Source organism: Abramis brama, assembly GCF_963993115.1.
Source record: "Abramis brama genome assembly, chromosome: 5".
Taxonomy (NCBI): domain Eukaryota; kingdom Metazoa; phylum Chordata; class Actinopteri; order Cypriniformes; family Leuciscidae; genus Abramis; species Abramis brama.
Genome location: NC_139967.1, coordinates 7,957,410 through 7,981,993, shown reverse-complemented (window position 1 = coordinate 7,981,993; position 24,584 = coordinate 7,957,410). Strand labels below are relative to the sequence as shown.

Genomic DNA, 24,584 nt, shown 5'->3' with positions numbered 1-24,584 from the left:
AGAAAAGGGGCGAAAACAATCAACAATCATTAAAAAATGCTGATTGATCAATCATAAACTGAACAAGACTTGCCTCATTAAATATTCACGCGTTTTGTCAGAGAAACTTTCGCGCCGTTTTTCGTTTTAGAGAAAAAAAATCAAACGGCCAAACGGAGAGGGAAACCGTTTTATTTTTACAGTTATGGTCCGGAAAGTATATTCAGGACAAAGTAGATGATACAGCAAGGGTTAAAAAAGCCCAACTAATGCGCAACAGCGAGACGAGACGTTATTTAAACATCGTTTAAGTAAACAAAAGTTCGTCCATTCAAAAATACAGACACCGCAGAAAATGAATAGAGTAAAACCTCGAACTCTGAATATGCTAGATTAATTGCAAAAATTTTTGAGTTTTCTCAGTTTAGATCTGAACTTACTGACAGGAGTAAAAATATCAAAGGGCCTTATAGTCCTTAGGGAAGGGATAGTTTTAGAATTTGACAATGTTAGTGCTCCCGGGAACCTGTAATACAAACTACACTTGTTGCCCCTGGGTATATACCAGAAACTAAACAAAGTCAAACAAAAGGTTTATTCACACAAAGAGAGATAAGAAAAACGCCTTGTTATTCACGTTTTAATGCCAACCCGTATACAATTTGATTCCAAGAGGTCACTCACTTAAGTGCAAAATACAATGTCCGTTAATGCAAATTTTACTTGCTTTGAAAAATGTGATAATCTGATAACAGAACAAATCTCACTTCTCATCAAAATACAAGCCATCTGATGCGATTTGCAAGCACCATACACTACCGTTCAAAAGTCTGAGGTCAGATTTAAAAATATATATATATTTTAAATTGTAATTAATCCTGTGATCAAAGCTGAATTCTCAGCAGCCATTACTTCAGTGTCACATGATCAGAAACATTCTAATATGCTGATTCAGTGCTCAAGAAACATTTCTTACAAATGTCTTTACTGTTAGATTAAATTTAATGCATCCTAACTCAAAAGAATTTCATTTTAAAAACAATCATACCGACCCCAAACTTTTGTACTAATATTTTATTATTAGTAAAACAATATATATTTTAAATCTTACCCTCCCCAAACTTTTGAAATAATAGTTTGTTATAGTATAAAAGTATATATATATTTTTAAATCTTACCTTCCACAGATTTGTACTAGTATTTTATTATAGTAAAAAATAATTCATAATTTTTTTTATCTAACCAACCCCAAACATTTGAACTAATACTTTATCATAGTATAGTTCATTTATTTCTTCTAAACATCTAATCAATTTAAAAGTTTTTAATATTTTATTATAGTATTGTATAAAAGTAGATTTTTTTCAAAAAAATCTTGTTTAATTAAATTGGTTTCTAAACACTCTACACCAGGGATAGGCAACTCCGGTCTTGGAGGGCCACTGTCCTGCAGAGTTTAGCTTCAGCCCTGATAAAAACTCACCTGCCTGTATCTATCTAGTAATCCTGAAAACACTGATTGCCTTGTTCAGGTGTGTTTAATTGGGGTTGGAGCTAAACTCTGCAGGACAGTGGCCCTCCAGGACCGGAGTTGCCTATACCTGCTCTACACCATAGGAAGGATGTGCTTGACTTCCTGTCTGCAGTCCAGATCTGGCTCTATTGAAAATGTACGGTCCATCATGAAAAGGAGAATCAGAAACAACGATGACCACAGACTGTTGAGCAGATGTCTTGTATCAGGCGAGATTGGGCAAAAAGTCCACTTGCAAAACTTCAATTAATATCCTCAATTCCCAAACATTTAAAAAGTGTAATTAAAAGGATGTGACAAACATGCCTGGTGCAGCCATCAAAATAGTTTATATTTACAAAATACACTTAAGTTGGTCAGTGAAAACTTTTGTCAGTTAAATAAAGGTTCAAGAGAATTAACAAATCACAGATTCTTGATTTTATTGCATTTTACAAAATGTCCCAACTTCTCTGGATTTGGGGTTGTACTTACAATACTGTCATACCAACTTGTAGTTAGCAGTTCGTTTTAGGCAAGTTGATTCTAAACGTAATTTCATTTATCACAGCTAGTACAATTTCACATGAAACAAAAAAAGAAATGAAACTTTAATTCATTTAAGATAATAATAATCTTCTTTTGTTTATTAGAAATGTTTCAAACAAAGTTAAGCCCAACACAAAGACAAGACAAGAAATGCAGAATGAAACTGAAAATGACATCGAGTTCAGTGATTCATGTACAATCCCCATTAAATGATGCAAGGAGTTGAAACCAGAGAATAAACACTCCTCCAAGTCTCTTCACAGAGGGGGGAAAAAAGCACAAGAACAACTTTAATACATATAAAAATCAGTCCTTCAGCACCTTTTCTTTTTCTTCTTCTTGCCCTCCTTGCTGGCGTCATCATGGGCTTTCCTCTTAGCAGCTAGCTTGTTAGCCTGTAGGAAAGGGTGCATTAGATTCATGAACAATAAAGTCGATCAAGGTCACTGGAGCTCAAATAATGAGCCAAATGTAGGTCAAGCACCTTTTAAAAGGTCTTTGACAGCCACCGTTCCAGCTCTTAATCAGTGCTACATTTACTCCTTTAACCATTAACCAAAGCACACATTTTCAACATCATAGACTTATCTTAATGCATAAAATAATAAGAAAAAAAACCTAGGAAATAAAATAAAGCTCATTAATCTGTTAAATGGGTCTAGTTCTATACAATTCTTTTAAAAATTATTTACAAAAGAGAGCATATATACGATTGTAAAATGGTACCTGACACAACTATTTCTAGGCAGTCTTACCTCTCTGACGTTTCTCTTCTTGCCAAACATGATCTTGTCATAGAGGTATTTCTCTCTCTTCTTCATCATCATGATGGCCAGCCTCTTCTCCTCTGCTTTCTCCTCCTCTGCGGCTCGCTTACGGTTCTCTGCTTTGGCTTTCCCAGGAGTCACCTTTACTGACAAGCTCTGAGGGAGAACCAGCACACGACAAACTTTTACACTTCTCTTTTTACATTTATTTAACATATTCCTCTACCTTTATGGGTTTAAATGTTGTTACTTATAAGTGCGTCATTTCTGAGTCAATGGCGTCAAAAAGCGAAACTGCAAAAATGACATATCTTACCTTTCCCCGAGATCTCTTCTCCTCCATTTCAGCTAGATTTGCCTCATCTTCTTCCTCACTTTGATCATCTTCCTCGTCGTCGTCCTCCTCCTCTTCTTCCTCCTCCTCCTCCTCCTCTTCCTCCTCGTCTTCTTCCGTTTCTGTGAAGAGTCCATTTTTGAAGTCAACAATCACTCAACATTCACACATAATCATATCAAAATCAGTATGGCAAAAGCCCTCACGTGGCTTCTCTCCTCTCTGCAGGGCCATGAGCTTGAGCTTCTCAGGAGGCACATAATCTCCCTCAGTCTCCTCCACGAACGGTGACAGATGGGGCGGCAGTGTAACCCCCAGGAAGTATTCCTCTACGGGTAACAGTATCTTAGCGTTGACAGAGTCATACACCCACTGGGGCTGGATGTAGTACCTGCAAGGATGAGAAATGGATTAAGTACAAGAATATACATTATTGATGTTAACACCTGCCAATATTTTTTTATATAATATATACTTTTTTCAATTGTTGCATTTTAAAAAGGCATCTGAAATTATAAACTAAGTGCAATGTAGTGTTGTGTACATAAAGCCGCCTCACAGTACTAAATCTTTTTCGCTGCTTATTGCACTTAAACAGTCAAAACACACAAAATAATGTCAAAATGCCAGTCTTTGCGAGTATTCACGCAAACACAGTTATGTTTTAAGTGAAAGTAAACAGTTGAGAAAAAAGATGCATGTGTAACAGTATAATGGGGTATTAAAGTGACAGCAGCCTAATATACCTGCTGGCAAATTATGAGATAATATTAAAAAATATCTATATGGGAGTTTTTCCTCATGGTATCAGTCAAAATTGTGGCCAGTAAAAATGCAGAGTGGCTAGTAACTTTGGAAAACCACTAGCCGCAGTGGCTGAAGCCCTGATTATTATGCATACAATCAGAGAGAGTTGGTGTCAGACCTGTTGATATACTGTTTGTCAATGCTGGGTCTGTCCACAATGTGATGTGTGATCGTTTCGTCTGTGGCGTCATATGTGCTGCCAATGCACAGTGATTTATCCCAGGACACCTCTCCACCGAAACACCTGCACAATGGAAGACGTTCTTATACAAAGACAAAGTAAAACTACACATACTATATATGGTAAAACCAATCACACTGTAAACTTATGGCACTTTCCACAAATAGGGACTTGCCTCTAAGGAAAACTAAGGAAGATAAAATAAAATACATTTTGTTTTTCTTTTATACAAGGTTTGCAATTTTAAAACCTAATTTGTTTAGCTTTTGCGTTTTTTCGAATAAAATATATATATATATATATATATATATATATATATATATATATAATATAATATTATATATATATTCCCACATTAGAAAAGGTAATCAGGTTTTAAAATGGCAAACAACTTATAATGTTTATGTATATATGTATATGTATATGTATATGTATATGTATATGTATGTATGTATGTATGTATGTATGTATATACACACACACACACACAAATAAAATACACAATTTTGCCTGAATAATGTAGTTTGGTAGCAAATGGTTGTTTGTAGTTACTAGTTATTTATACAATTATATTTTCAATCATTTAAAGAAAAAATATTGATTAGATAACTTTATTTGATTACAATAACTTTTATTATAGGGTTGAATAGTTGAACTTGAATACAAGTTGAGAAAATTCAATTATTCCTTTGTGTTCTCACCATGCTGTACAAATGATGTCACAGAGAACGATACATTTTTTAATTAAGGAAAATTTTTCCTATGCAGTAACAGTGTGAGAAACAGCTAAACATTACATGATTTGTTAGTTATAATTAGATCATTTAAAAAATATTTCTACAGTGAACTGAATATCAATTAAACAGTCACAATTGTGACATTATAGCATGATTTCCACATTCATTTGAGAAAGCGAAAACCACTGAGATGGGACAAAATGCAAATATTTTCATAGATTATCAAAAAATATCTAATACCTCTTAGGAACATGGGATTTGTGCCTTCATTCCTTTGAAAAAAACAACAACAAACCAATTTGTACCCTATTTAAGGAAAGTGCCATAGACATAATGACGTGTGATAAAAATGAGCTGGCATGTCACACCTGATCACAAAAGCCAGCGATTCCCTGGGAACTTCTCTGTTTAGGAAAAACTTCAGGCCCTCGAAGAACTTCTTCTGTTTGATCTGCTCCTGCTCCATCTTCTCTCTCACCTCCATCTTCTCCAGGTCCTCCTGTATTTGAAAGTGCATATATAAATAAAGCTAAATAAAAGCTGTATTAAATAATGAGGACAAAGTTCACCTGCAGTCACGCTGGTTTCATCAGAATGTTTTTATAACACCTTCACCGTGTAACCATAGCAACAGTCTCCCTCAGTGAACATGAAACATGAGGTCCGTCCAAAACAACAATTAATCAAACCACGGGTTAAATGCTTCACCGATTCACTAACATCTTGTGATGTGTGACTAAATAACAAGCGTCTTGTGACACTTTCTTTTAGTGAACTTGAAGAGTGGAAAGTCATTGAGGATTCATATAGTTGCAGTAATTACAGAGGCCACGGGTGCTTTAGCAAGGAATCTGACAGCTTTGAGTTTGCTACCATACAGCTCTACTAAATGCTTTCTATATTCTGACCTGTGAACCACTTGGAGCTGCATTTTATGAAAGGTGATCTACAAATAACTTTTTTATTAGTTATTAAATTTTAAAACTTTGAACTTTGTATCACGTTTTCATGTCATCCATTTTTGCCTCAAACTATTTTTGAGCTATTTTAGGTCTAAATAACAACGTTATTAATTTAAATTGTCCAAATAATCACTGGTAAATTTGGTTTTTAGTAAGTGCACAGGTTTTAAAGGGGTCATTCTCTGTTGGCAAAATGGACATTTAATAAAACTTGGCTGCATATGTGGTAGAAAGTAGGGCTGGGAATCACTGGGTACTTCACGATACGATACGCGATACATTGTTCACGATACCGATAATATCACGATATGGTGATACTGCGATAATCGATATATTATCAGTAATAACTCACAATATATCATGTTTTAAGAAATAAAAAGATTTTTTTTTTAATTAGGAAAATGAATCTCCATTTCGTTTTTGGATGAAACACAATAACAAAAACAACTTGTGTCTTATCAGTTGCAACAAAACAGTCACAGACACTATTTTTGTTTTGCTGCAGATTATTTTTTTCACTCGGGAGAAATCGAGTGGAATCGGTGATGCTCGCATGGTCGCGGATCGTAGCGTGTGAGAGGAATTACAAGCCGAGCCGAGCACGTTACGAGCACCTCCCGACCTCCCGATAATTTTTAAACATGTTTTTTCACCAGCTGTCCCCTATTGCCAAATCATACACAACCACGTCGATGGGGCTATACCTCAGTGGCAGCAACCATACAGCGTGCGCATACACTGTCACTGTCACACACTCACACACACTTTTCTCTCTCTCTCTCTCCCATTCGCAACATGACGGTTTAGCGCGAAAGCCCACGTGATTGCTGCCGGCTTGGGATAAAATTCATGCAGGACAGTCGTGCCTTGTACCAGCTGCTTTGACGCGATTATCAGTTAAACTGATCTCACGACCTCCCGAGTGTCCGAACTCGCACCGTGTACGCCCGCCCTAACGGCTTTTAATATCGATACTTGGCAAGAGCGCATCGAGAATCGATCGCGGGAGAATATATCGCGAGATATCGCCATATCGATATTTTGGCGCACCCCTAGTAGAAAGGCGATTTTTTTTTTAAATCACCTGACTAGAGAAAACAAGGCTGTGGTCTTCCCTTTTGCCAATTAGGTAGGAAAACTTCAACACCCACAATGCATTGGATATGTTACTGTCCAAGGCCACTCCCACCAGTCTGCTATAAGCTTAACAATTAGCACCTTGCTTGAGTAGAAAACACTTCTTAGAAAACTTTAGCACAATGGTATCGACTTGTATTGCTCCCGAGTGCAAGCATTCAAAGAGTAAACGTTTAGCAGGAGTGAGTTACTATCGGTTTCCAGTGAAGAATCCAGCGCCTTGTAGGCAGTGACTAAAGGCTGCAAAGAATTGACAATACGGAGAGAACGCTGTGAGGGAAAATCTGGAATACCTCTGTTTATAGACGCCATTTCAAATTAGACTACTATGAACAAATCTGAAAGAAACTGCTGTTCCGTCAGTTACACAAAATACAAAAATGTACAAAAGTGTGGAAGTATAATCTGTAGTTTTCACAAAAGCCCAGGAGCTGTCAAAAACCATGATGCAAAATGCATTCATTCGGCGGACTTTTGACGACAAATACATGGGAATTTTTCAGTCCAGGTAACAAGGAGAAAGAGTCCCTTAAAATGAAGACAGCTGTCACTCGCTCACCCCTTCAGTAGGGAAATGGTCCAGTTCTGTCTCCTCCTCCTCCGCTGATGGGACCATACGGGCCAGACTGGCACTCAACGCTGACAGTTTCTGGAGGGAGATGTGAAGAGGCAAGTCTTTAAACACACTGTAATATTTGGCACAAGTTCATGTTGATATGAAAAGAGAAAATGAACTAGTCTTGTACCTCAGTATAGCTTTCTGATTCCAGGGCATAATCTTCTTCAAACTCTGATTTGAGACTGATCTCTCCTTGTCCATCAAGCTAACATGAAAAAAAAAAAAGATAGAGATTCAATTCCCAACTGGAACAAATTGAAATTCTGCTACTGAATAATATAAAGGCATTTAAAGGAAGCACATTTTATACCTTGGGCGGGTAGACAAGGTTGAGAGTCTGGTAAAGACGGAAGTTGACAAAGCCAAGCAGTGTTGTGTAGAATTCGGTAAACGTGGCCATGACTCTGTAGTCCACATCTGTAGGGTGCTGAGGAAAACAGGGACAGGGGTGCGTTATATTAAACGGTCATCATGAAAGACATCAGCATTCAAAAAACTGCATTATACAAAGACACTGACCCAGATGATCAATGATTTTAACATAGGTAACAACAGCAATGTGATAAAGACCCTATTTGGGATCAAACCTGCTTCAAGTTTTTTTCATGTGTGGTACTTCAGTAAAATAGGGCGGGAAAAACAACTATTTTATACTCACATCATGGGCAAACTGATATGGTATGATCCATGTGATGGTTTGCCCCAAGACCTCTGCCTGGTAGTAAATGCCCTTAATGGAAAGAAAAACCTGAAGGAAAAAATAAATCATAAAGAGTCAGAGAAGTGTAACATTAATTAATAATTTTTTTAAAATTCACACTTTTCACTCTTAGCGTATGTAATACAACACCTTTCTCAGGGAGCGTGAGGAGATAATGTAGTTCATCCACTCGACACTGAGTCTCCGGCACAGCTGAATTGTCTGAACGTGGCATTTTCCCGTGCGAGCAAATGTAGAGAACAGGAAACACATAGAGAGGGCATCATCTACATCTCGAAGAGCATCAATGAACGTGGGATATCTGGGAAAAACAAACTTATTTTATAAACCGTACACAAGGAGATGACAAAACACTTATAGAAAAAAGAAAGTTGATCAATGTGGCAGCTGAACAAAACAAAGTGAAATTTGAGATAAAGCAGCTAAATATGGTAGCAGATTTTATAGAAGATTTGACAAGTTATGGTAACAGTTTTGGAAATTTCCCCACTCAAGTAGATGTTAGAGGAAAACCGGAAAGAAGGCTGCACTTGTCAAGCAATTTCATGGTATTTTCTATTGAAATAGTTATAAATTACAAATACAAGCCCAATGTCTATATTGTAGTATTGCAAAATGTTCCCAGTTATAACAGTAACATTTATTTTTTTTGTTTTTTCTTTGAAAGAAATTAATATGTTTATTCAGCAAGGATAAATTAAGAACGACAGTAAGGGCATTTATAATGATACAAAATATTTCTTTCAAATAAATGCTGTTCTTTTGAACTTTCTATTCATCAAAGAATCCTGAAAAAAAAAAAACCTGCATCGTTTCCATTCAAAATAAGCAGCACAAATGTTTTCAACACTGATAATAGGAAATGTTTCTTGAGCAGCAAATCAGTATATTACAATGATTTCTGAACGATCCTGACACACTAAAATACATTAAAACAGATCACTTTAAATTGTAATAATATTTCACAACATTACTAAATAAATGCAGCCTTGTTGAACACAAGATACTTTCAAAAACATTTAAAAATCGTACTGACCCCAAACTTTTGAACGGTAGTGCATGTTCTACTTGGGGGATAAATAAATAAAAACTATTTTGCAAACAGAGGCAGATGGACGGATGAAGAGACAAACGGTCTACGAGACAGTGAGTCGGGCCAAGATAATTAAAGTATCGTATTCTTATGATTTCTCACAACTGATCTGTTTTGTGGACATGGGCTGAGACTCTTCCCAGACTCACAACAGTGTTTGGACACAAATAGATGCTTATCACATAACACTGTCTGGACACACAGAAAAGTCTTTAACAGCGTGTTGGTGTTGTTGAGCCAGAGAGTTGAAGTGCGTCCTCTGCAGGACACAGACAGCACTGCATTCACGCTCACCTCTCCTTGATGATGTGGTCCAGTTTGTACACAGGCTTGTTCTCTTTCAGTCTCTCCACTCCACCCCACTCAGCCTTGCCATAAGCCTTCCGCAGTTTCCGCACAAAAATCTATAATCAAGTAATACACAGTGAGTACACAGACTGTCTGAGGGTGTGCAAATAATACTGCATAAGTTACTACTAGATATTTATCAGTCGATAAAAAAAAAGGCCATTAGAATGAAAAGATCTGATATTTAACACTGATGATTTATTAATAATCAGCTGGGTACATTTTATGTTGGTTTTTTATGCTTCTAATATTAAAAAATACCCAAATAAATGAAATCTGCAAAAATTAAGGCATGTTGTCGGATGCCCCTTGTACGCATTAAACAGGTTCTGTTGGTAAAGCTTCAGAGTTTGACAATTTACTCTTGCAACTTGCACATTTTCTACTTAAACAATAAAAAAAAAATCAAAATGTCAATTATTTTTTTCAGAAGTTCATGCGGCAAATAATATGTGATATCCTACTTGCATTAAGCCACCGAATCAAGTGTCTAAACATTTTTATGAGAGATTTCACTGGCTAGAGTGACACAATGGCATGCGTTTTTTGCAGCAAATATGCGAGAAAAACACAGCTAAATAAATCAATATAGGGGCCAAAAGCATGTATTTTTTAATACAAATAATGAAAAATACAATTTCATGAAAAGTAAAAAATATTTATATGGCCAATATAATCTCACAATTTACCCAATTTACCCTATCTGTGATGTATCATATAATTAACAATAAAACTGAGTGTGAAAAGAAAAAAAAAAGGTTTTGTAAAGCATGTTTTAAACATGCAACTCAGCTTCTCAGTAGGGCTGCACGATTTGGGGAAAATGTCATATTGCGATAATTGAGGTCAATATTGCGATATGCAATATAATAAACAAATGGTTTCATGAGTCAACTTGCTTGGTTCTCAAGGAAAATAAAAGCACACACAGATTAGTGATAATCTGCATAAAGAAAAAAGTTCTTTAGTCAAGAGCAGTGAGTGTTTTTCTCTGTTCCCTTTGTTCTTTGATTAACTTTAGCGACAGATGTAATTAGTGGCTACTGTGTACTGTCCCTTTAAGACCAGCCGCTGCTGTCAGAGACGCGGATCTCACACACGCCTCATTCTCTCACGAGTCACAACTCTTCACGTTCAAGACTACTCTTATGTTATGAAGATACTCGACAAAAAGACATTTTGGCATAATTGTGTGTGTTATTGTTCGTTCAAGGTCGAAAGAGAACTGTACTCTGGCATGCTGTTTTGTGCGCACGCACGATATTATCGCGAGTCTTTCTGTGTGTCACAGTCAGGACATTCACTGACAGCGCGTTCTTTTTTGTCTTATCGCGCATGAATGGTTTAAAAGCATTTGCATGAATAAGAGCGGGATCATGTAAGACTAGCTAAAGGATGACAAAAATTAACAGATGCTGCGTTAATTGCGTTAACAGCGCTAATTTGTTTATTTAATATAAAATCGCAGCATTTTGCGTCATATAATCGCGTAGGCTTGACATCGCGATTGCGATATGATTAATCGTGCAACACTACTTCTCAGTAATTTCTGACTTTTTGTAATATCACAACTGATAAAAAGCAGGTTCTTAATTTCATTGTGCCTGTCATACATCAAACTAACACACACAACTGAACAATTCTGAGTGGAAATGACTATATTAAAGGTGCAGTGAGCGATTTCTGAGAAACAGTTCAACCCACACTAACACACCTCTCCCTTCATTGCTCCGCCCCCAAAATGCAATGTATATAGCGGATGACTCTTTATCAGATGAAATGAAACAAAATAATGCGAAGGCGACGAACGAACGACAAGGAAGAACAAAAAATGACAGTCCACAAGACTAGAGTATGTACAAGCAAGAGTTGGTTGTTAGTCTCCAGCAGCTCCAGACAAACAATGACACTCAAAACTATCCTGTTACTACAGCTAACATTACAACAACAGCTTATTTTGAAACGGCAGGTCTCGGTCCTGTCGGTGTTTCGACAGAAATATGAATGCAACATGGACCAAAGATATCTAAACGAACCAAAAACAGGACGTGATGTCACCAGATACGACCCTAAAAAGGACAGAATGCGGAAGCGTTTACGCATTTTTATTGTCAGTCACGATGTTGCCCATCACAGTTCGGTACAGGCATCAGAACCACGTCTCTTGCAGCAGATCTTTGTTTGTGTGTGATGGAGGGATTTCTGCTGCTTTTTTTTACTCCTATACAGGTTATAAGCTCTTCACAAGTTCTCAGCTGGTCAAAATACCATCATCATATGTAGCTACGCACATACAACGAGCACATTTATCCCAGCACACAGCATTGATTTGAATGCTCAGTAAGTTCCGTCTCAAAATACGCAATACGTCATAAAAGTCGACCAATCAGGGGTGCGTTTCCCGAAAGCATCGTTAGCCAACTATGGTCGCAAGTTCCCTCGTTACCAATAGAGTTCAATGGACATTGCGATGAACTTACGACCATAGTTGGCCAACGATGCTTTCGGGAAACGCACCCCAGGTTGTGAACATATCCCTGTGCCTTAAGGTTCGGCAATAAAAATGCCACTGCGAACGCCAAGCTAAATGTTTTTTTTGTGGTCCGGACCAAAAAAACAACAAGCGAACCAAACTACAAGTGTGAATGCACCCTTATATTGTCATTGACATTTCTTAAAAAAAAAAAGAAAAAAGAATTGAACATGAAAAAGTGATCAAAATGGGAAAGCTAAAACTGCTGTGTGTTTGCAGCTGCTTTCTCTAATCCTTAGAGTTCTTACCTTGTACTCTCTGAACTTGCCAACGATGGGCTCATGCAGGAGGAAGCGGATGTCCTTCAGCAGGTAGAAGGTTCTAGGGGCTGTCGAGCCCTTGTTGACCTTCTTTTTGTGTTTGGGCTCATGAGGATAGATTCCTTTCAATATACACAATCGCCTATAAAATGAGATGCATGTATTAAGTCACAATGAATTTTATTAAATGCATAAATATGAAACAGAGCAGGTTACAGTACATACATACATCTGTGGTTCATAAACAACACCAGGGAAGAAATAGGCTACTAAAATGATAAAGCTAACTAACTGCATAACTGCCCTTACAAAATAAGTTTATAAGTGTGCAATTAATATACTTCTTTTAAACTAAAAATAAGTATACTTTCAGTCTACTTTTCATGTACTTCTCAGAAATATACTTAAAATTACACTTAAGTATATATGACTTATACTGATAGAAAAATCTAAGTATATTTGCCCTATAGGCTACTTGTATTCAATCTTTTGATCGAGATATACTTAAAAGAATAAATAAGAATACTTGGCTTGTGGTTGTGTTTGCTCTTTTGATTGAGTAGCCTGTAAAATACTTTTTTCACATAGTTTTACATGCTGTCTTATCAGCTTACATTTTTTGAAAATATTGATTCATAATGAAAACAGATATGTTCCTAATTCTGAGTATATGAATTTTTGTGTAGGCTAGTCCACTGGTAGTGTACATATGAATATACTCAAAGTACAATTAAAGGTATATTTCAAGTATAAAAAAAATTATTACCTAAATAGGAACATAGTTCAAGTGCAAAAAATAATATATACATAGTATACATAGTAAACTACAAGTATGATGTTAATTTCATTTACAAGTATACAGAATTAAATTATTAAACTTGAAGTTTAAAGTATACTTCAAAGTGTATTTTCATAAACTAAAAAAAAATTGTATTTGACTAGTAAACTATCAGTATACAGTATACTAAGTTCACTTGTAGTTGCAGTACAAGTGAAAAACGTAGTTGTAAACTAGTTGTGTACTCAAAGTTTACTACTGTTACACTTAAAGTATACTTTTATACACTAAAAAGTTGGCTAATTAGGACAAGTAATATTAAAATAGTACACTTACAAGTATACCACTAGTAAATTGATATTAGTATACTTACTAAATAAAATTCAATTGAACTTTAAGTATACTTAATCAAATTAACTTATTTTTGTAAGTTGAGAAGATGGCTAAATAAATAGGCATAATATTATCTTTCAAAACTAACTTTTAAATACACTTTGTTGCTGATGTCAAAGGTCACATGTCCGCACAGATTTAGTTGTCATTTAGAAGCTAGTTAAAAAGTACACTGCAATTAATATGTACATACCGCTGAATAAAGTATGTGACATTCTATATGCACTATACAATTATATAGTATATGATGAATGTAAAATACCAAACCATCAGCATAGAACATTTAGTTAAATCTGATGCTTTGTTTTGTTAACTAACCTGAAATCCGCCAGACTCAGACTCAGCTTCTTGCGGGCTTTATTCCTGGTGATGTAGTTAGTGGCTGATCCACTCTCATACTACACAAAAACAAATTACAGTTTAGCAAGTGCTCTGACATGACTCGAGGATGATTGTACAGAAATAAAGACTCATTTTCACTGCGTGTCAGATCTTCTGATGAATTAGGCTTAAGAACCCTTATTAAATTCATCAAACAAAGCAGCAAACAGCTGAAAAATCAAGTCACAATTATGCTGCAGATCTTCATGCATATCTTTATCATATGTATGCATATTTAAAATTTTAGACGTATACAGTATAATGTGTTTAAGCACACACACGTCTGCAGGGCCTTGCGCTCATCAACACATGTTTTGTTTACCGACAGTTTTGGTCTGAATCGCTGCCTTACCTTTTTCTTTTGTAATCCGCCCATTACAGCGGATGGTATTTCCACACGACAAAACCTAAAATAAAACCTATTGCAGTAAAACTGTACAAAGATCCCAGATCAGAGCCAGTAGTAACGTGCTTCTTCCGAACACACGTGTTTTGTGTGACGTCAGTCGGCTGAGACGGCAGGACCCTTGAAATGGGTGCGCCCACAGAAATGCCTGCATAGAAATGCATGAATGTGTCGTAGTGATAGAAAGAATACGTATGTCTGTGTAATACTGTCACTGCATGTGTAATATTACTATACTATATATAATATGTTTATATGTTAATTTAAATACCCAATATATCTTTATCTAAGGCATAAATGAACAATACATAGCCTATAACACAATATAGGATATTGAATTCAATATTGAATATGCTAATTGACTTGAAAATGTGGTCAAATGTAGGCTCATGTATAGTATTTTTTATGTAGATCTATCTATCTATCTATCTATCTATCTATCTATCTATCTATCTATCTATCTATCTATCTCTCTCTCTCTCTCTCTCTCTCTCTCTCTCTCTCTCTCTGTCTGTCTGTCTATCATCTTAAATTACATTTATAAATACTTGTTATGCAACAAAGATACATTGTACCTCATCATCAAGTTTGCTGTTGTTCCATGGCCTAAGCTTTAGTAAAATTACACAAATCTGAATTCTTTCAATAAAATAATAAACTTGATCAATCAATATTTAACCACAGAAAAAAGGACAAGGCTGCCATTTCAGGGGAGGGAGGGAGGGAGGGAGGGAGAGAGAGAGAGAGAGAGAAAGATGTACAGAAAGGGTATCACCATACAGCATCAGTTCAGCGGTGAACGGTGACGATTAAGACATTCATTTTGCAGGAACAAGTAAGGAATTTTATAAAAATGGGTTGTCTAGAATTCCTTAAAGACTTTTTCCTGGGTTTTTGGGACTATGAGACTCCACAAGTTATGGTGGTGAAGGACAAAAAACTAGGGGTCATATACAGAGCTGTGCAGTTCCTGGTGATCACATATTTCATTTGGTAAGAATCTACTTTCATCTGTCTCTGTTTTTTTTTTACTAAAAAATTACCTTTAGTCAATCAACAAAATTGATACTTTTAATTGATCATTAATTATCTTTATTATATTTGCCTCTGAGGGAGAAAACTACAGAACAACAACACGGAAACTCAAAATTCATTTCAATGTCTCTTGAGTTTGTACTATAAACCTTTGCCTACAAAGGACTGGAGTAGTTTTTTTCTACATCTTGAAGAAGACAAAATATATGCAGTAGAAATGCAACAAAAATGTCAATAGCAATAAATAAGTGATATAGAGATCAATGCATCCGTATATAAATATTATGAAATGTCAAATCTAATTAGTTGTTCTTATGGTTATTCATATCTGATTTACAGACCTTTTACAGAATAATAAATTCTGTGAATTTATAGTTTTGGTTTTTGCATTTTCATTTTATATCTTTGAATAGGTTTAATCTTTTAATGTTGATCTTATAGTTCATGCAGCATTTATTCTGTTATACCCATGAAGGTGTTTTGCTTTTAAAGTCTGCAAATATGGATGGATGATTTCTGTTATGTTTTATGTGTGCAGGTATGTCTTTATCAGTCAGAAAGCATATCAGGAGACTGAGACGCGTCCAGAGAGTTCAGTGTACACTGAGATGAGAGGTGTGGCCATGCTGGGAGACTTAATTCAGGACACTACAGAATATGTCAGACCATCTGAGGTGAGGGACCAAAAACAAATGAATAAACTGTACATAAATTCATAACATTACATCATCCGTTTTTTACTTGAAGAAAGTTTCCAGGGCAGACTAGTTATCCTTTATTACTTCAGATACTGTAAAGTGATTAAATCATATTTTCCCTGCTAGATCATAATATATAATCTTACTTGGTCAGCATTATATTAATTGGTTGTAAACTGATTAGAAACAAAATAATTTCTTCACGCACAGGGTGGTGATGTCATTAGTACAATTCTTAGAAGAGAAGTGACGTATGATCAGAGGCAGGGCACATGTGCCGAGGTGAGAGCAAAAACTAAACAACAATATAATAAATACAAAGTATGTTTTGGTCTGAGTCAAACAGCAATTTTTTTCTTCTGTGCTTTTTCAGCATTACAGTGTTGCCAATGCAAACTGCACAAAAGATTCTGACTGCACTCAAGGGGAAATTGATTTTGATGGTCATGGTGGGGTTTACATTCATAATACAAACATAAATACATACATACAGTACATACATACATGCATGCATACAGTGGGGTCCAAAAAGCTGAGATCACTAGTTTAAAGTCACCATGAAATCAAAATGGATTTTTTAAATGGAATTTTCCAGTATTTATTATAAATAATTTATCTGTGCACGTCATTATTTTTTTTATTCATATTTCCACGTAATCTTTAAGCAGAATAACTTTCCTCGTGCAGCGAAATCTCTTCTCTGATGACGTGTTTTCTGGCGAGAGGGCGGAGCAACCTGTCACTCACATGAAATCCACCAATAGAAAACCACAACTATCCAAATAATTCCTGATGGACAAAATGAAGTCCCGCCCTAAATTTTTTCTTTTTTGAGAAACTGTTACACTTGTTGCAATCATCACAATAGGGAAGAAAAGACAATCGCAACTTCCGTTTCATGCCGACTTTAATATTAAACTTCTTCTGATTTGATGCAATTTCTCAATACAAAAAAAATTCAACATTGAAAAAAGGAAATGTATATGACTGTCAGAATTTGCTATAATTACTGCAGCACAAATGATTATTTTTGTATTTAAGTCCAAATCGACATAAAAAAAAGGTTTTCAGTTGATGGCCCACTGTATAAATATGAATACCAAAATCACTTCAGCAAGTCTCAGAATAGTTTGAATATGACTTATATCAACATGTGAACTTGTTTTTGAATAGGTCAAAGAACAGGACGGTGTATACCATACTACAACTACACATTCAAGACCTGTGAGATCAAAACCTGGTGTCCCATTGAGGAATATGCTGTTGTCAGGTATTGCGCTTTAATTAATTGATAAGTCAAAAATCAAGCAGAGAGATGCACTAAAATGTCTTGCCTGTCTCCACAGGGAACCAGCTTTGGAAAAAGCCATTAATTTCACAGTGTTTATAAAGAATGCCATCCATTTCCCAAAGTTTAAAGTTCTGAGGTACGGTTATGAGTTTCAGAATATCTCATAAATCAGAGGATGTTTATCCAAAGCCACCATGTTTTTTAACATTTTACCAAAATGTGAATGTGAATTTTGTGTGACTAAAAAGGCATATAGAGTGGCATATTTTTTAGGCCAACTCGTAAATTAGCATCACACAGGTTCCCTCTACAAAAACCCAATAGGACTTTTCCATTGGCTTTTGGATTATTGTAGGAAATAAGCTCTGTGACCAGCAAAAGTGAATGTTTCTTACACATTCTGTTCGTCATGATAATCTTCACAAATTAACAAAACTTCTATGAATTTTGAAGTCTAAAAACAATTTCCAGGAGTAAAAAGCTAAACGTAGACTATAGAACAACACCATGATCACATGACTACCATCAAGTCTTTGGGATGTGCTGGAGGAGACTTTACAGAGTGCTGGACTCTTGCATTGTCAATACAAGATCTTAAACGAAAATGAATGCTCCTCTTGATGGAAACAAACGTTTTGATGTTATTTCCATCCACTTTCATGGTTGTTTAAGAAATGAAAAGCTACACACTCCATCAATTAGGGTTAGAAGAACTGTTGCCAAACATGTAAGATGCTAGAAACATAATAATCACTGCAATAATGATCCAATCATTGACTCTTAAGCATTTGCCTATTTAAATCCAAACAACAACCTTTTTTTTTGTTTTTTTGTCCGGGCGGTGTATCTTGAGCTTGTGTAAACCAAAAACCCATAAAAAAATCCCATTTTCTTCAGGACAATGGAACCGGAAGTGCTAATTCGCTAATTTGTGTTTTGGCCTACAAAAAAATTTAAAAAATTTCCCTGCAGCACTCTATAGCAAAACATGTTCAGATATTCCTATATACAGTATCAATCAATCAATTTGTGTTACTTGATCTTAAAAATCTTTTGATCTAAAGTGAAATTGCCTATGGTTTACAGGGGCAATATCAAACCAAACAAGCCAAAGAAGTTGTTACGTTGTCATTATCACCCGGAGACCAACCCTTATTGTCCAGTGTTCAGCTTGGGCTTCATCGCAGCGCAAGCTAGAGTGAAATTCAGTGAACTTTGCTTAACGGTATGTATACGGTCTGTTGTCAAACAGCATACCAATAGTTTTTCTGCATTTTTACGCAACAGTAACCTTTCTATATGTAAGTTTAATGTATGTGTTAATGTGTCTAGGGCGGAATAATCGGCGTGTTAATTAACTGGAAGTGTGATTTTGATGTGGATCCCTCAAAGTGCATTCCAACATATTCATTCAGACGTCTGGACATGAGAAAAAACCTGTCCAACTCAGGATACTACGACAGGTACTGGTGGGACAATTAACAGGAACTTCCGTAATTGATTGTCATTTAAAATAAAGATCAGTTGATCATTAACATTACTATAGCAAGATGCATATGCAGGACATTACATTTACATTTTACGTTTAGTCATTTAGTAGACGCTTTTGTCCGAAGTGATCAAAATACAAAGTTCAGCACATAGTTGTTTCATCATTATTCTATAATAATAATAATTACGTATCTGAAAATAATTTGTTTACTTTTCAGGTTTGCAAAATATTACCATAAGGATGGTGTGGAGTACAGAACACTCATTAAAGCCTATGGGATTCGCCTGGATGTCATTGTTCATGGACATGTGAGACCGTACAGGAAGTACATTAGTGCCTGTCTGACATGCTGACTGCACATACGCCTAATATTGAAACAGTGTTTCCTTTCAGGCAGGAAGATTCAGTCTGATTCCAACTATCATCAACACAGTCACGGCCATGACGTCAGTAGGAATTGTAAGTTTTTGCTGAATGCATATTAAAAACATGGTCATTTGGGGTTAGAATGTGTGAGATAATGACAGTCATAGCAGACATAAACACTTCGCAAATTGCATTATGGGAATTATTCTCAGGTTTCGCTCAAAGCGCTTGATCTGGTGTAACCCTGATGGAAAAAGGAAAGTGGCATTTAGCTTGTCCTCACGCTTGATCTTAGGAAATGTCTTATTTTCCCTCGTCTAGTGCTCAATCATCTGTGACTGGATCATGCTGACGTTTATCGATAAGAATGAAGTCTTCAGTGATAAGAAGTTTGATGATGTAAGTCAAGCAGGATGGAGAAGAAACTGAACTGACACACTGAAAAAAAATTGGTGTAGGATTTACTTTGAAACAATTTTCACTCAGAAATTGCTAGTAAATGTAAAAAATGATTACAAAGAGTAGCACATTGAGTTAAATGTGAATTAATGGAGCAGAACGTTTTCATAGTAGTATTCACTTGTAAAGCATATTCCAATAATCTTTTATTTACAACTGGTGTGTGGTTAGAAAGTTTTGGAAACTTGTTTCCGCCACGGAATAAAAAATGTTAAAGATAATTGTGACTTTTTATCTCACAGGTTTGACTTTTTTTCTTAAAACTGAGATATAAAATCAGAATTGCATGACATAAAGTCGCAATTGTGAGAAATAAAATCAGATTTGCAAAATATAAACTCGCAATTCTGACCTTTTTCTCGCAATTCTGACTTTTCTCATAATTGTGAGTTATAAAGTCAGAATTGCGAGATAGTAAGGCAGAATCGCGAGATCGCAATTGTGAGAGAATAAAAATAAGGATTGCGACTTTTTCTCGCAATTGCGAGTTTATATCTTGCAATTCTAACTTTATTTCTTGATTCTGACTTTATAACGCACATATTTGCTAGTTTATATGTACAAAAGTTGAAATTACCTTTTTTTTATTCAGTGGCGAAAACAAGCTTCCATAATATTTAATATGACTAATATCAAATATTCGAAAGAGTTTGGCAAATCAGACTATAAATGTATCAGCAGTATTTTTTTTTATTATGTTATATTATATTTATGTTCTCTAATTATCATCTGTTCGCCTTCATGCCATTCCAAACCACTGACTTTCTTTCTTCCATGGAGCTCAGGATTGTTTGGAACATGATGGTTGATTATTTTCTTTTTCTTGAACAGTTTAATCAAAAGCCATTTCTATTTTGTTTAACCAGGTTTCCAAGCAACCCAGTCAGCCAATGACAACAGACCTCACGCTTACAAGCTATGGCTCCACCCACTCTGACCTCTCAGATGGTGTGCCACTGTAAAACATCCTAACACCACCAAAACCGCTCCAGTCACGGCATGCCATGCCTAATATTGAGTATAGTACAATATTTTCACCTAAAGGACTGGATATTTTCCTGTCTGAGGAAAAGAAGTGTGGAATACAGCACAAAATGCCATATCTGAATATAGAAAAGCTTCAAAAACCATGTAAAACCACATATGTAGCTTCGCTTCAATAAATATTAAACACTGATCAACAATTGACTTGCTTTTTTAATTCATCTACACAACAGGTTTGCATGTTTCTTCCATCTTTGAATAGTCATGGAACATGAAATGTTTTTCATTAAGTAAAAACTCATTGAATATTGTGTCTCATACAAATGTGTCACATGATTTGATTTCCAGGACCCAGAGAGGCACTTGATTTTGATTGGACTGTTAAAATATTGACAATTTTTTTTCTTTGGAATAGCATGCTCAGACAAATCCCACAAAATAAACATGACGGATTTTTATTTCATGTTGACTTTAAAGTTTGACACTGAACTTACCTGGTGATTTTTTTTTTTTTAAAGTTGGTATGAAAAGTAAGTTGTGGTAGTCTGTTCTTTCTCTATTGTGATGGATATCCGAGTAAAGCGGCTTCTTGGACGAGAAAAAAAAATTTAGGATGGGACTTGATTTTATTCCTCTGGAATTGATTGGATCATTGTGGTCGTTTGCTATTGGTGGATCTCGTGTGAGTGACAGATTGTCCCGCCCTCACGCCAGTAAACACATCATCACAGAAGAGAAGAGTTTAAAAAAAATAATGATGTGCACAGATAAATCATTTATATTAAATATGGCAATGATCTATATAAAAAATAATTGTCAATTTTGATTTCATGGTGACTTTATGTACTGGAAAAGACCAATCTGTTCCCAATAATCACCTCCTTTCCGGGAGCCTACATGCATAAAAAATCATCTTGCATAAGGAAAGATGAGATGGTTTCTCAGAAGAGCAGCACTCGCACTGCTAACAATTCCTCTTGTGATATTGGTTACAGTAATGAAATTTAGGGGAAGAGAAATGGGTCTGCCCAGATCTCTAAATGTGATTAATAGAAACCTATCGATTTATGCAGCTCACACATTCGAGGTTTATGGATCAGTCTTTTAAGTAATGATCAAGGGTGTATATAAAACCTCATCTCCAGACAGGATGAGAGACTGAAACCAGATGCTAAAGAAGATGGAGAGACAAATGAACTTAGCAGGACTATGTAACCGTTTGCATTCTTATATAGACTACTACTTACAACACTTATTTTAGTTTATTCAAATTAGAAGACAAGTAAATCTCATTCTAATTTCTGAATTTTTACCCAAATTGTTGTCAAACCTCAACCATTCTATTTTTTTTAAGATTTACAACCATTTTTTATGTATTTGAAGCATCTTATGCTCACCAAGTCTCCATTTATTTTATTTAAATACAGTAAAAAATATTATTGTGAAATATTTTTATAATTTAAAATAACATTTTGTATTTTTATATACTTTAAAATGTAAAAGCTGAATTTTCAGTAATCATCACTACTAGTCTTCAGTGTCACATGATCCTTCAGAAATCATTCTAATATGATGATTTTATGCTCAAGAAACATTTATTATTGCTGTTAATGTTCACTGAAAAAAATTTGGAGTAGGATTTACTTGAAAAAAGCTAGGCAACTTTTTTCACTCAGAAAATGTTAGTAAAAGATTTGCCAAGTAAAAACCTAAACATATTCATCAGTAGCTTTAATTAGACATCTTTAAGTTAAATTTACTTGGAATATGGAATTAAGTAAACTTTACTTAACCTAGTTAAGTGAAAGTAACAGAAAATAAATAATTTTAACTTGGCTAGTAAAAGGTTGATTAATATCGATTTAGTTGAGATTTCCTTTGCATTACATTTCACTCAAACAATAATATTGAATTATACCAGTCATTTATAGTATGTGCTTTACTTAGATTATCTAAGTAATTTATACTACAGCATGTCAGATGTTAAGCATCATGTGAATGCAAAGACCTCAATACTTGGTAGACAATACACAATGACGGTAACATTTGATGGATCGTTTTTGTGTTTGAATGTGTCATTTTGAGCAGAAAATTTACTCGAAATGTCACAAAATGGCAAGTTACTAATCCTGACAACAAAAGCAATGATAAAACAGTGTAAATACAGCTGGAAACCAGTGAAAAATGAACCTCATTAATTATTCAAGGTCCAGTGCATGATGGGAACCCCAGTATCAGAAAAGCTGAGTAATTTTTACTTAATTTTATTGAGTTGATATTTACGCTTTCATTTCTACTCGCTTGAATTAAGTACTGATATGGAATTTACTTCGTTTTTTTAATTCTTGCCTGAACTAACTTTTTCATGTAAATTACATTGTTTTTTTCAGTAGTATTTACTTCACCAAAAAATCATTTTTTACAGTGTTGATAACACTTGTACTTAATATTTCAATGGAAATTATGATACTTTTTTTAAAAACAAGTATTTGTTGAATTTAAAGTTCAAAAGTGCAGCATTTTTTGTAACAATGTAAAAACTTTTGATCAATTTAATGCATATTTGCTGAATAAAAGTATTCCTTTACAATAAGGTCTCATTAGTTAACATTAGCAATGACCAATGCATTTGTTACAGTATTTATTAATCTTTGTAAATGTTAGTTAATAAACTGTTCATTTCTATAGTTCACGTTAGCTCAGCTTGATTTCATTAATGCATTAGTAAATGTTGAAATTTATATTAATACATTTTTATTTATAAAGCTCCTTTCCTATGGAGCTAGAATTGTGTCTAGAAATACTCTTCATTGTTAGTTCATGTTAACTAATGTTAAGAAATGTAACCTTATTGTAAAGTGTTAAGAAAAAAAGAAGAAAATAAATAAATACATTTAAATATATTTACTGATCATAACCTTTTGACTGGTAAAGTTTATCAACAACTCCAAAGCAACATTAGTGATCCCTTACTGAATTACTGAATCTGCAATCCTATCACCCAATTATGCAGCACTTTTAATTAGTTTTCTTTCTTTTTATTTAATATTTATTGCTATTATAAAAACAAGCAGGGTTTTAAACTGCATTTAGACATGCTCATACCAGGACATGCTCCAGGGTCACAAAAAACTGTAAAACTTGTAAAATAACAAATGTAAAACAAACAGTAAAAAACAACAAATGAAATATGATTAGATAATTATTTAACAAGCATGTTCTGAATGTGAAGCACCAAGTTTGAAGGAAAAGAAAACTCTTTAAAAGCGTTTCAGACCCTATTCTGAAGAAAATGCTTTTTGCTCTTACATTTCAGTAAGTGTGAGTGCAGCAATGCCAATTCACAATGGTTGGATTTCAAATTGCACATTGCACAGCATGTCATACATCTCCATGATGTCCAGGTCTTTGCCTCAGAGATAAGAAATCTAATTATAATGTGGTAATGTAAAGTGGGAAGGCAGAGCTAGGGAGCCAGGCAGTGATGTGGACGCCTCATTAAGTTAAACTGGCTATTGCAAACCTCAAATAGCCCTATATGTGGTTACAAAAACTAAAAGCCATATTCTTTACAGAATTAAACTCATAAACGTCAGAAAGAGGTGATATCCAAATGGACTATTACCACAGGGACATATTAGTTGCCACTGTGAGAAAGAGCCGTATCATTGCAGATTCAATTAGTAACCATAATGACCAAAATCATCATTTACACTTGGTTACTTAGGAAGTAATGATTGAAGATCAATTGCAAATGTGAA

At 35.0% G+C, this 24,584-nt stretch overlaps 2 protein-coding genes across 2 annotated transcripts; one reads left to right on the top strand and one right to left on the bottom strand.

Moving 5' to 3' along the window:
• Nucleotides 1-1,918: 1,918 nt before the first annotated feature.
• On the bottom strand, nucleotides 1,919-14,604 carry pes (pescadillo). Its single transcript, XM_084113552.1, has 15 exons — nucleotides 14,445-14,604; nucleotides 14,030-14,109; nucleotides 12,529-12,682; nucleotides 9,694-9,803; nucleotides 8,436-8,607; nucleotides 8,244-8,333; nucleotides 7,896-8,012; nucleotides 7,713-7,790; nucleotides 7,526-7,615; nucleotides 5,236-5,366; nucleotides 4,068-4,193; nucleotides 3,349-3,533; nucleotides 3,125-3,264; nucleotides 2,797-2,964; nucleotides 1,919-2,436 (listed from the first exon to the last, which is right to left on the bottom strand). Exons 1-15 carry the CDS (start codon nucleotides 14,466-14,468, stop codon nucleotides 2,356-2,358), a joined length of 1,746 nt encoding a protein of 581 aa, XP_083969678.1. The 5' UTR covers nucleotides 14,469-14,604; the 3' UTR covers nucleotides 1,919-2,355.
• Nucleotides 14,605-15,269: 665 nt separating this feature from the next.
• p2rx2 (purinergic receptor P2X, ligand-gated ion channel, 2) lies at nucleotides 15,270-21,010 on the top strand. Its single transcript, XM_084115699.1, has 12 exons — nucleotides 15,270-15,491; nucleotides 16,072-16,207; nucleotides 16,442-16,513; nucleotides 16,605-16,680; nucleotides 17,405-17,501; nucleotides 17,578-17,658; nucleotides 18,609-18,747; nucleotides 18,855-18,985; nucleotides 19,232-19,322; nucleotides 19,408-19,473; nucleotides 19,702-19,779; nucleotides 20,706-21,010. Exons 1-12 carry the CDS (start codon nucleotides 15,352-15,354, stop codon nucleotides 20,799-20,801), a joined length of 1,203 nt encoding a protein of 400 aa, XP_083971825.1. The 5' UTR covers nucleotides 15,270-15,351; the 3' UTR covers nucleotides 20,802-21,010.
• Nucleotides 21,011-24,584: the final 3,574 nt, after the last annotated feature.

Bases quoted from the DNA above. Each gene is read 5' to 3' on its own strand.
- pes (XM_084113552.1), bottom strand. From the start codon at position 14,468: ATGGGCGGATTACAAAAGAAAAAG. The intron at 9,804-12,528 runs GTAAGAACTCTA...ACTTGATTATAG, and splicing joins GCAAGTTCAGAGAGTACAAG to ATTTTTGTGCGGAAACTGCG. The intron at 2,965-3,124 runs GTAAGATATGTC...GTTCTCCCTCAG, and splicing joins AGAAGAGATCTCGGGGAAAG to AGCTTGTCAGTAAAGGTGAC.
- p2rx2 (XM_084115699.1), top strand. From the start codon at position 15,352: ATGGGTTGTCTAGAATTCCTTAAAGACTTTTTCCTGGGTTTTTGGGAC. The intron at 19,323-19,407 runs GTGAGACCGTAC...GTTTCCTTTCAG, and splicing joins ATGTCATTGTTCATGGACAT to GCAGGAAGATTCAGTCTGAT. The intron at 19,780-20,705 runs GTAAGTCAAGCA...TTGTTTAACCAG, and splicing joins GTGATAAGAAGTTTGATGAT to GTTTCCAAGCAACCCAGTCA.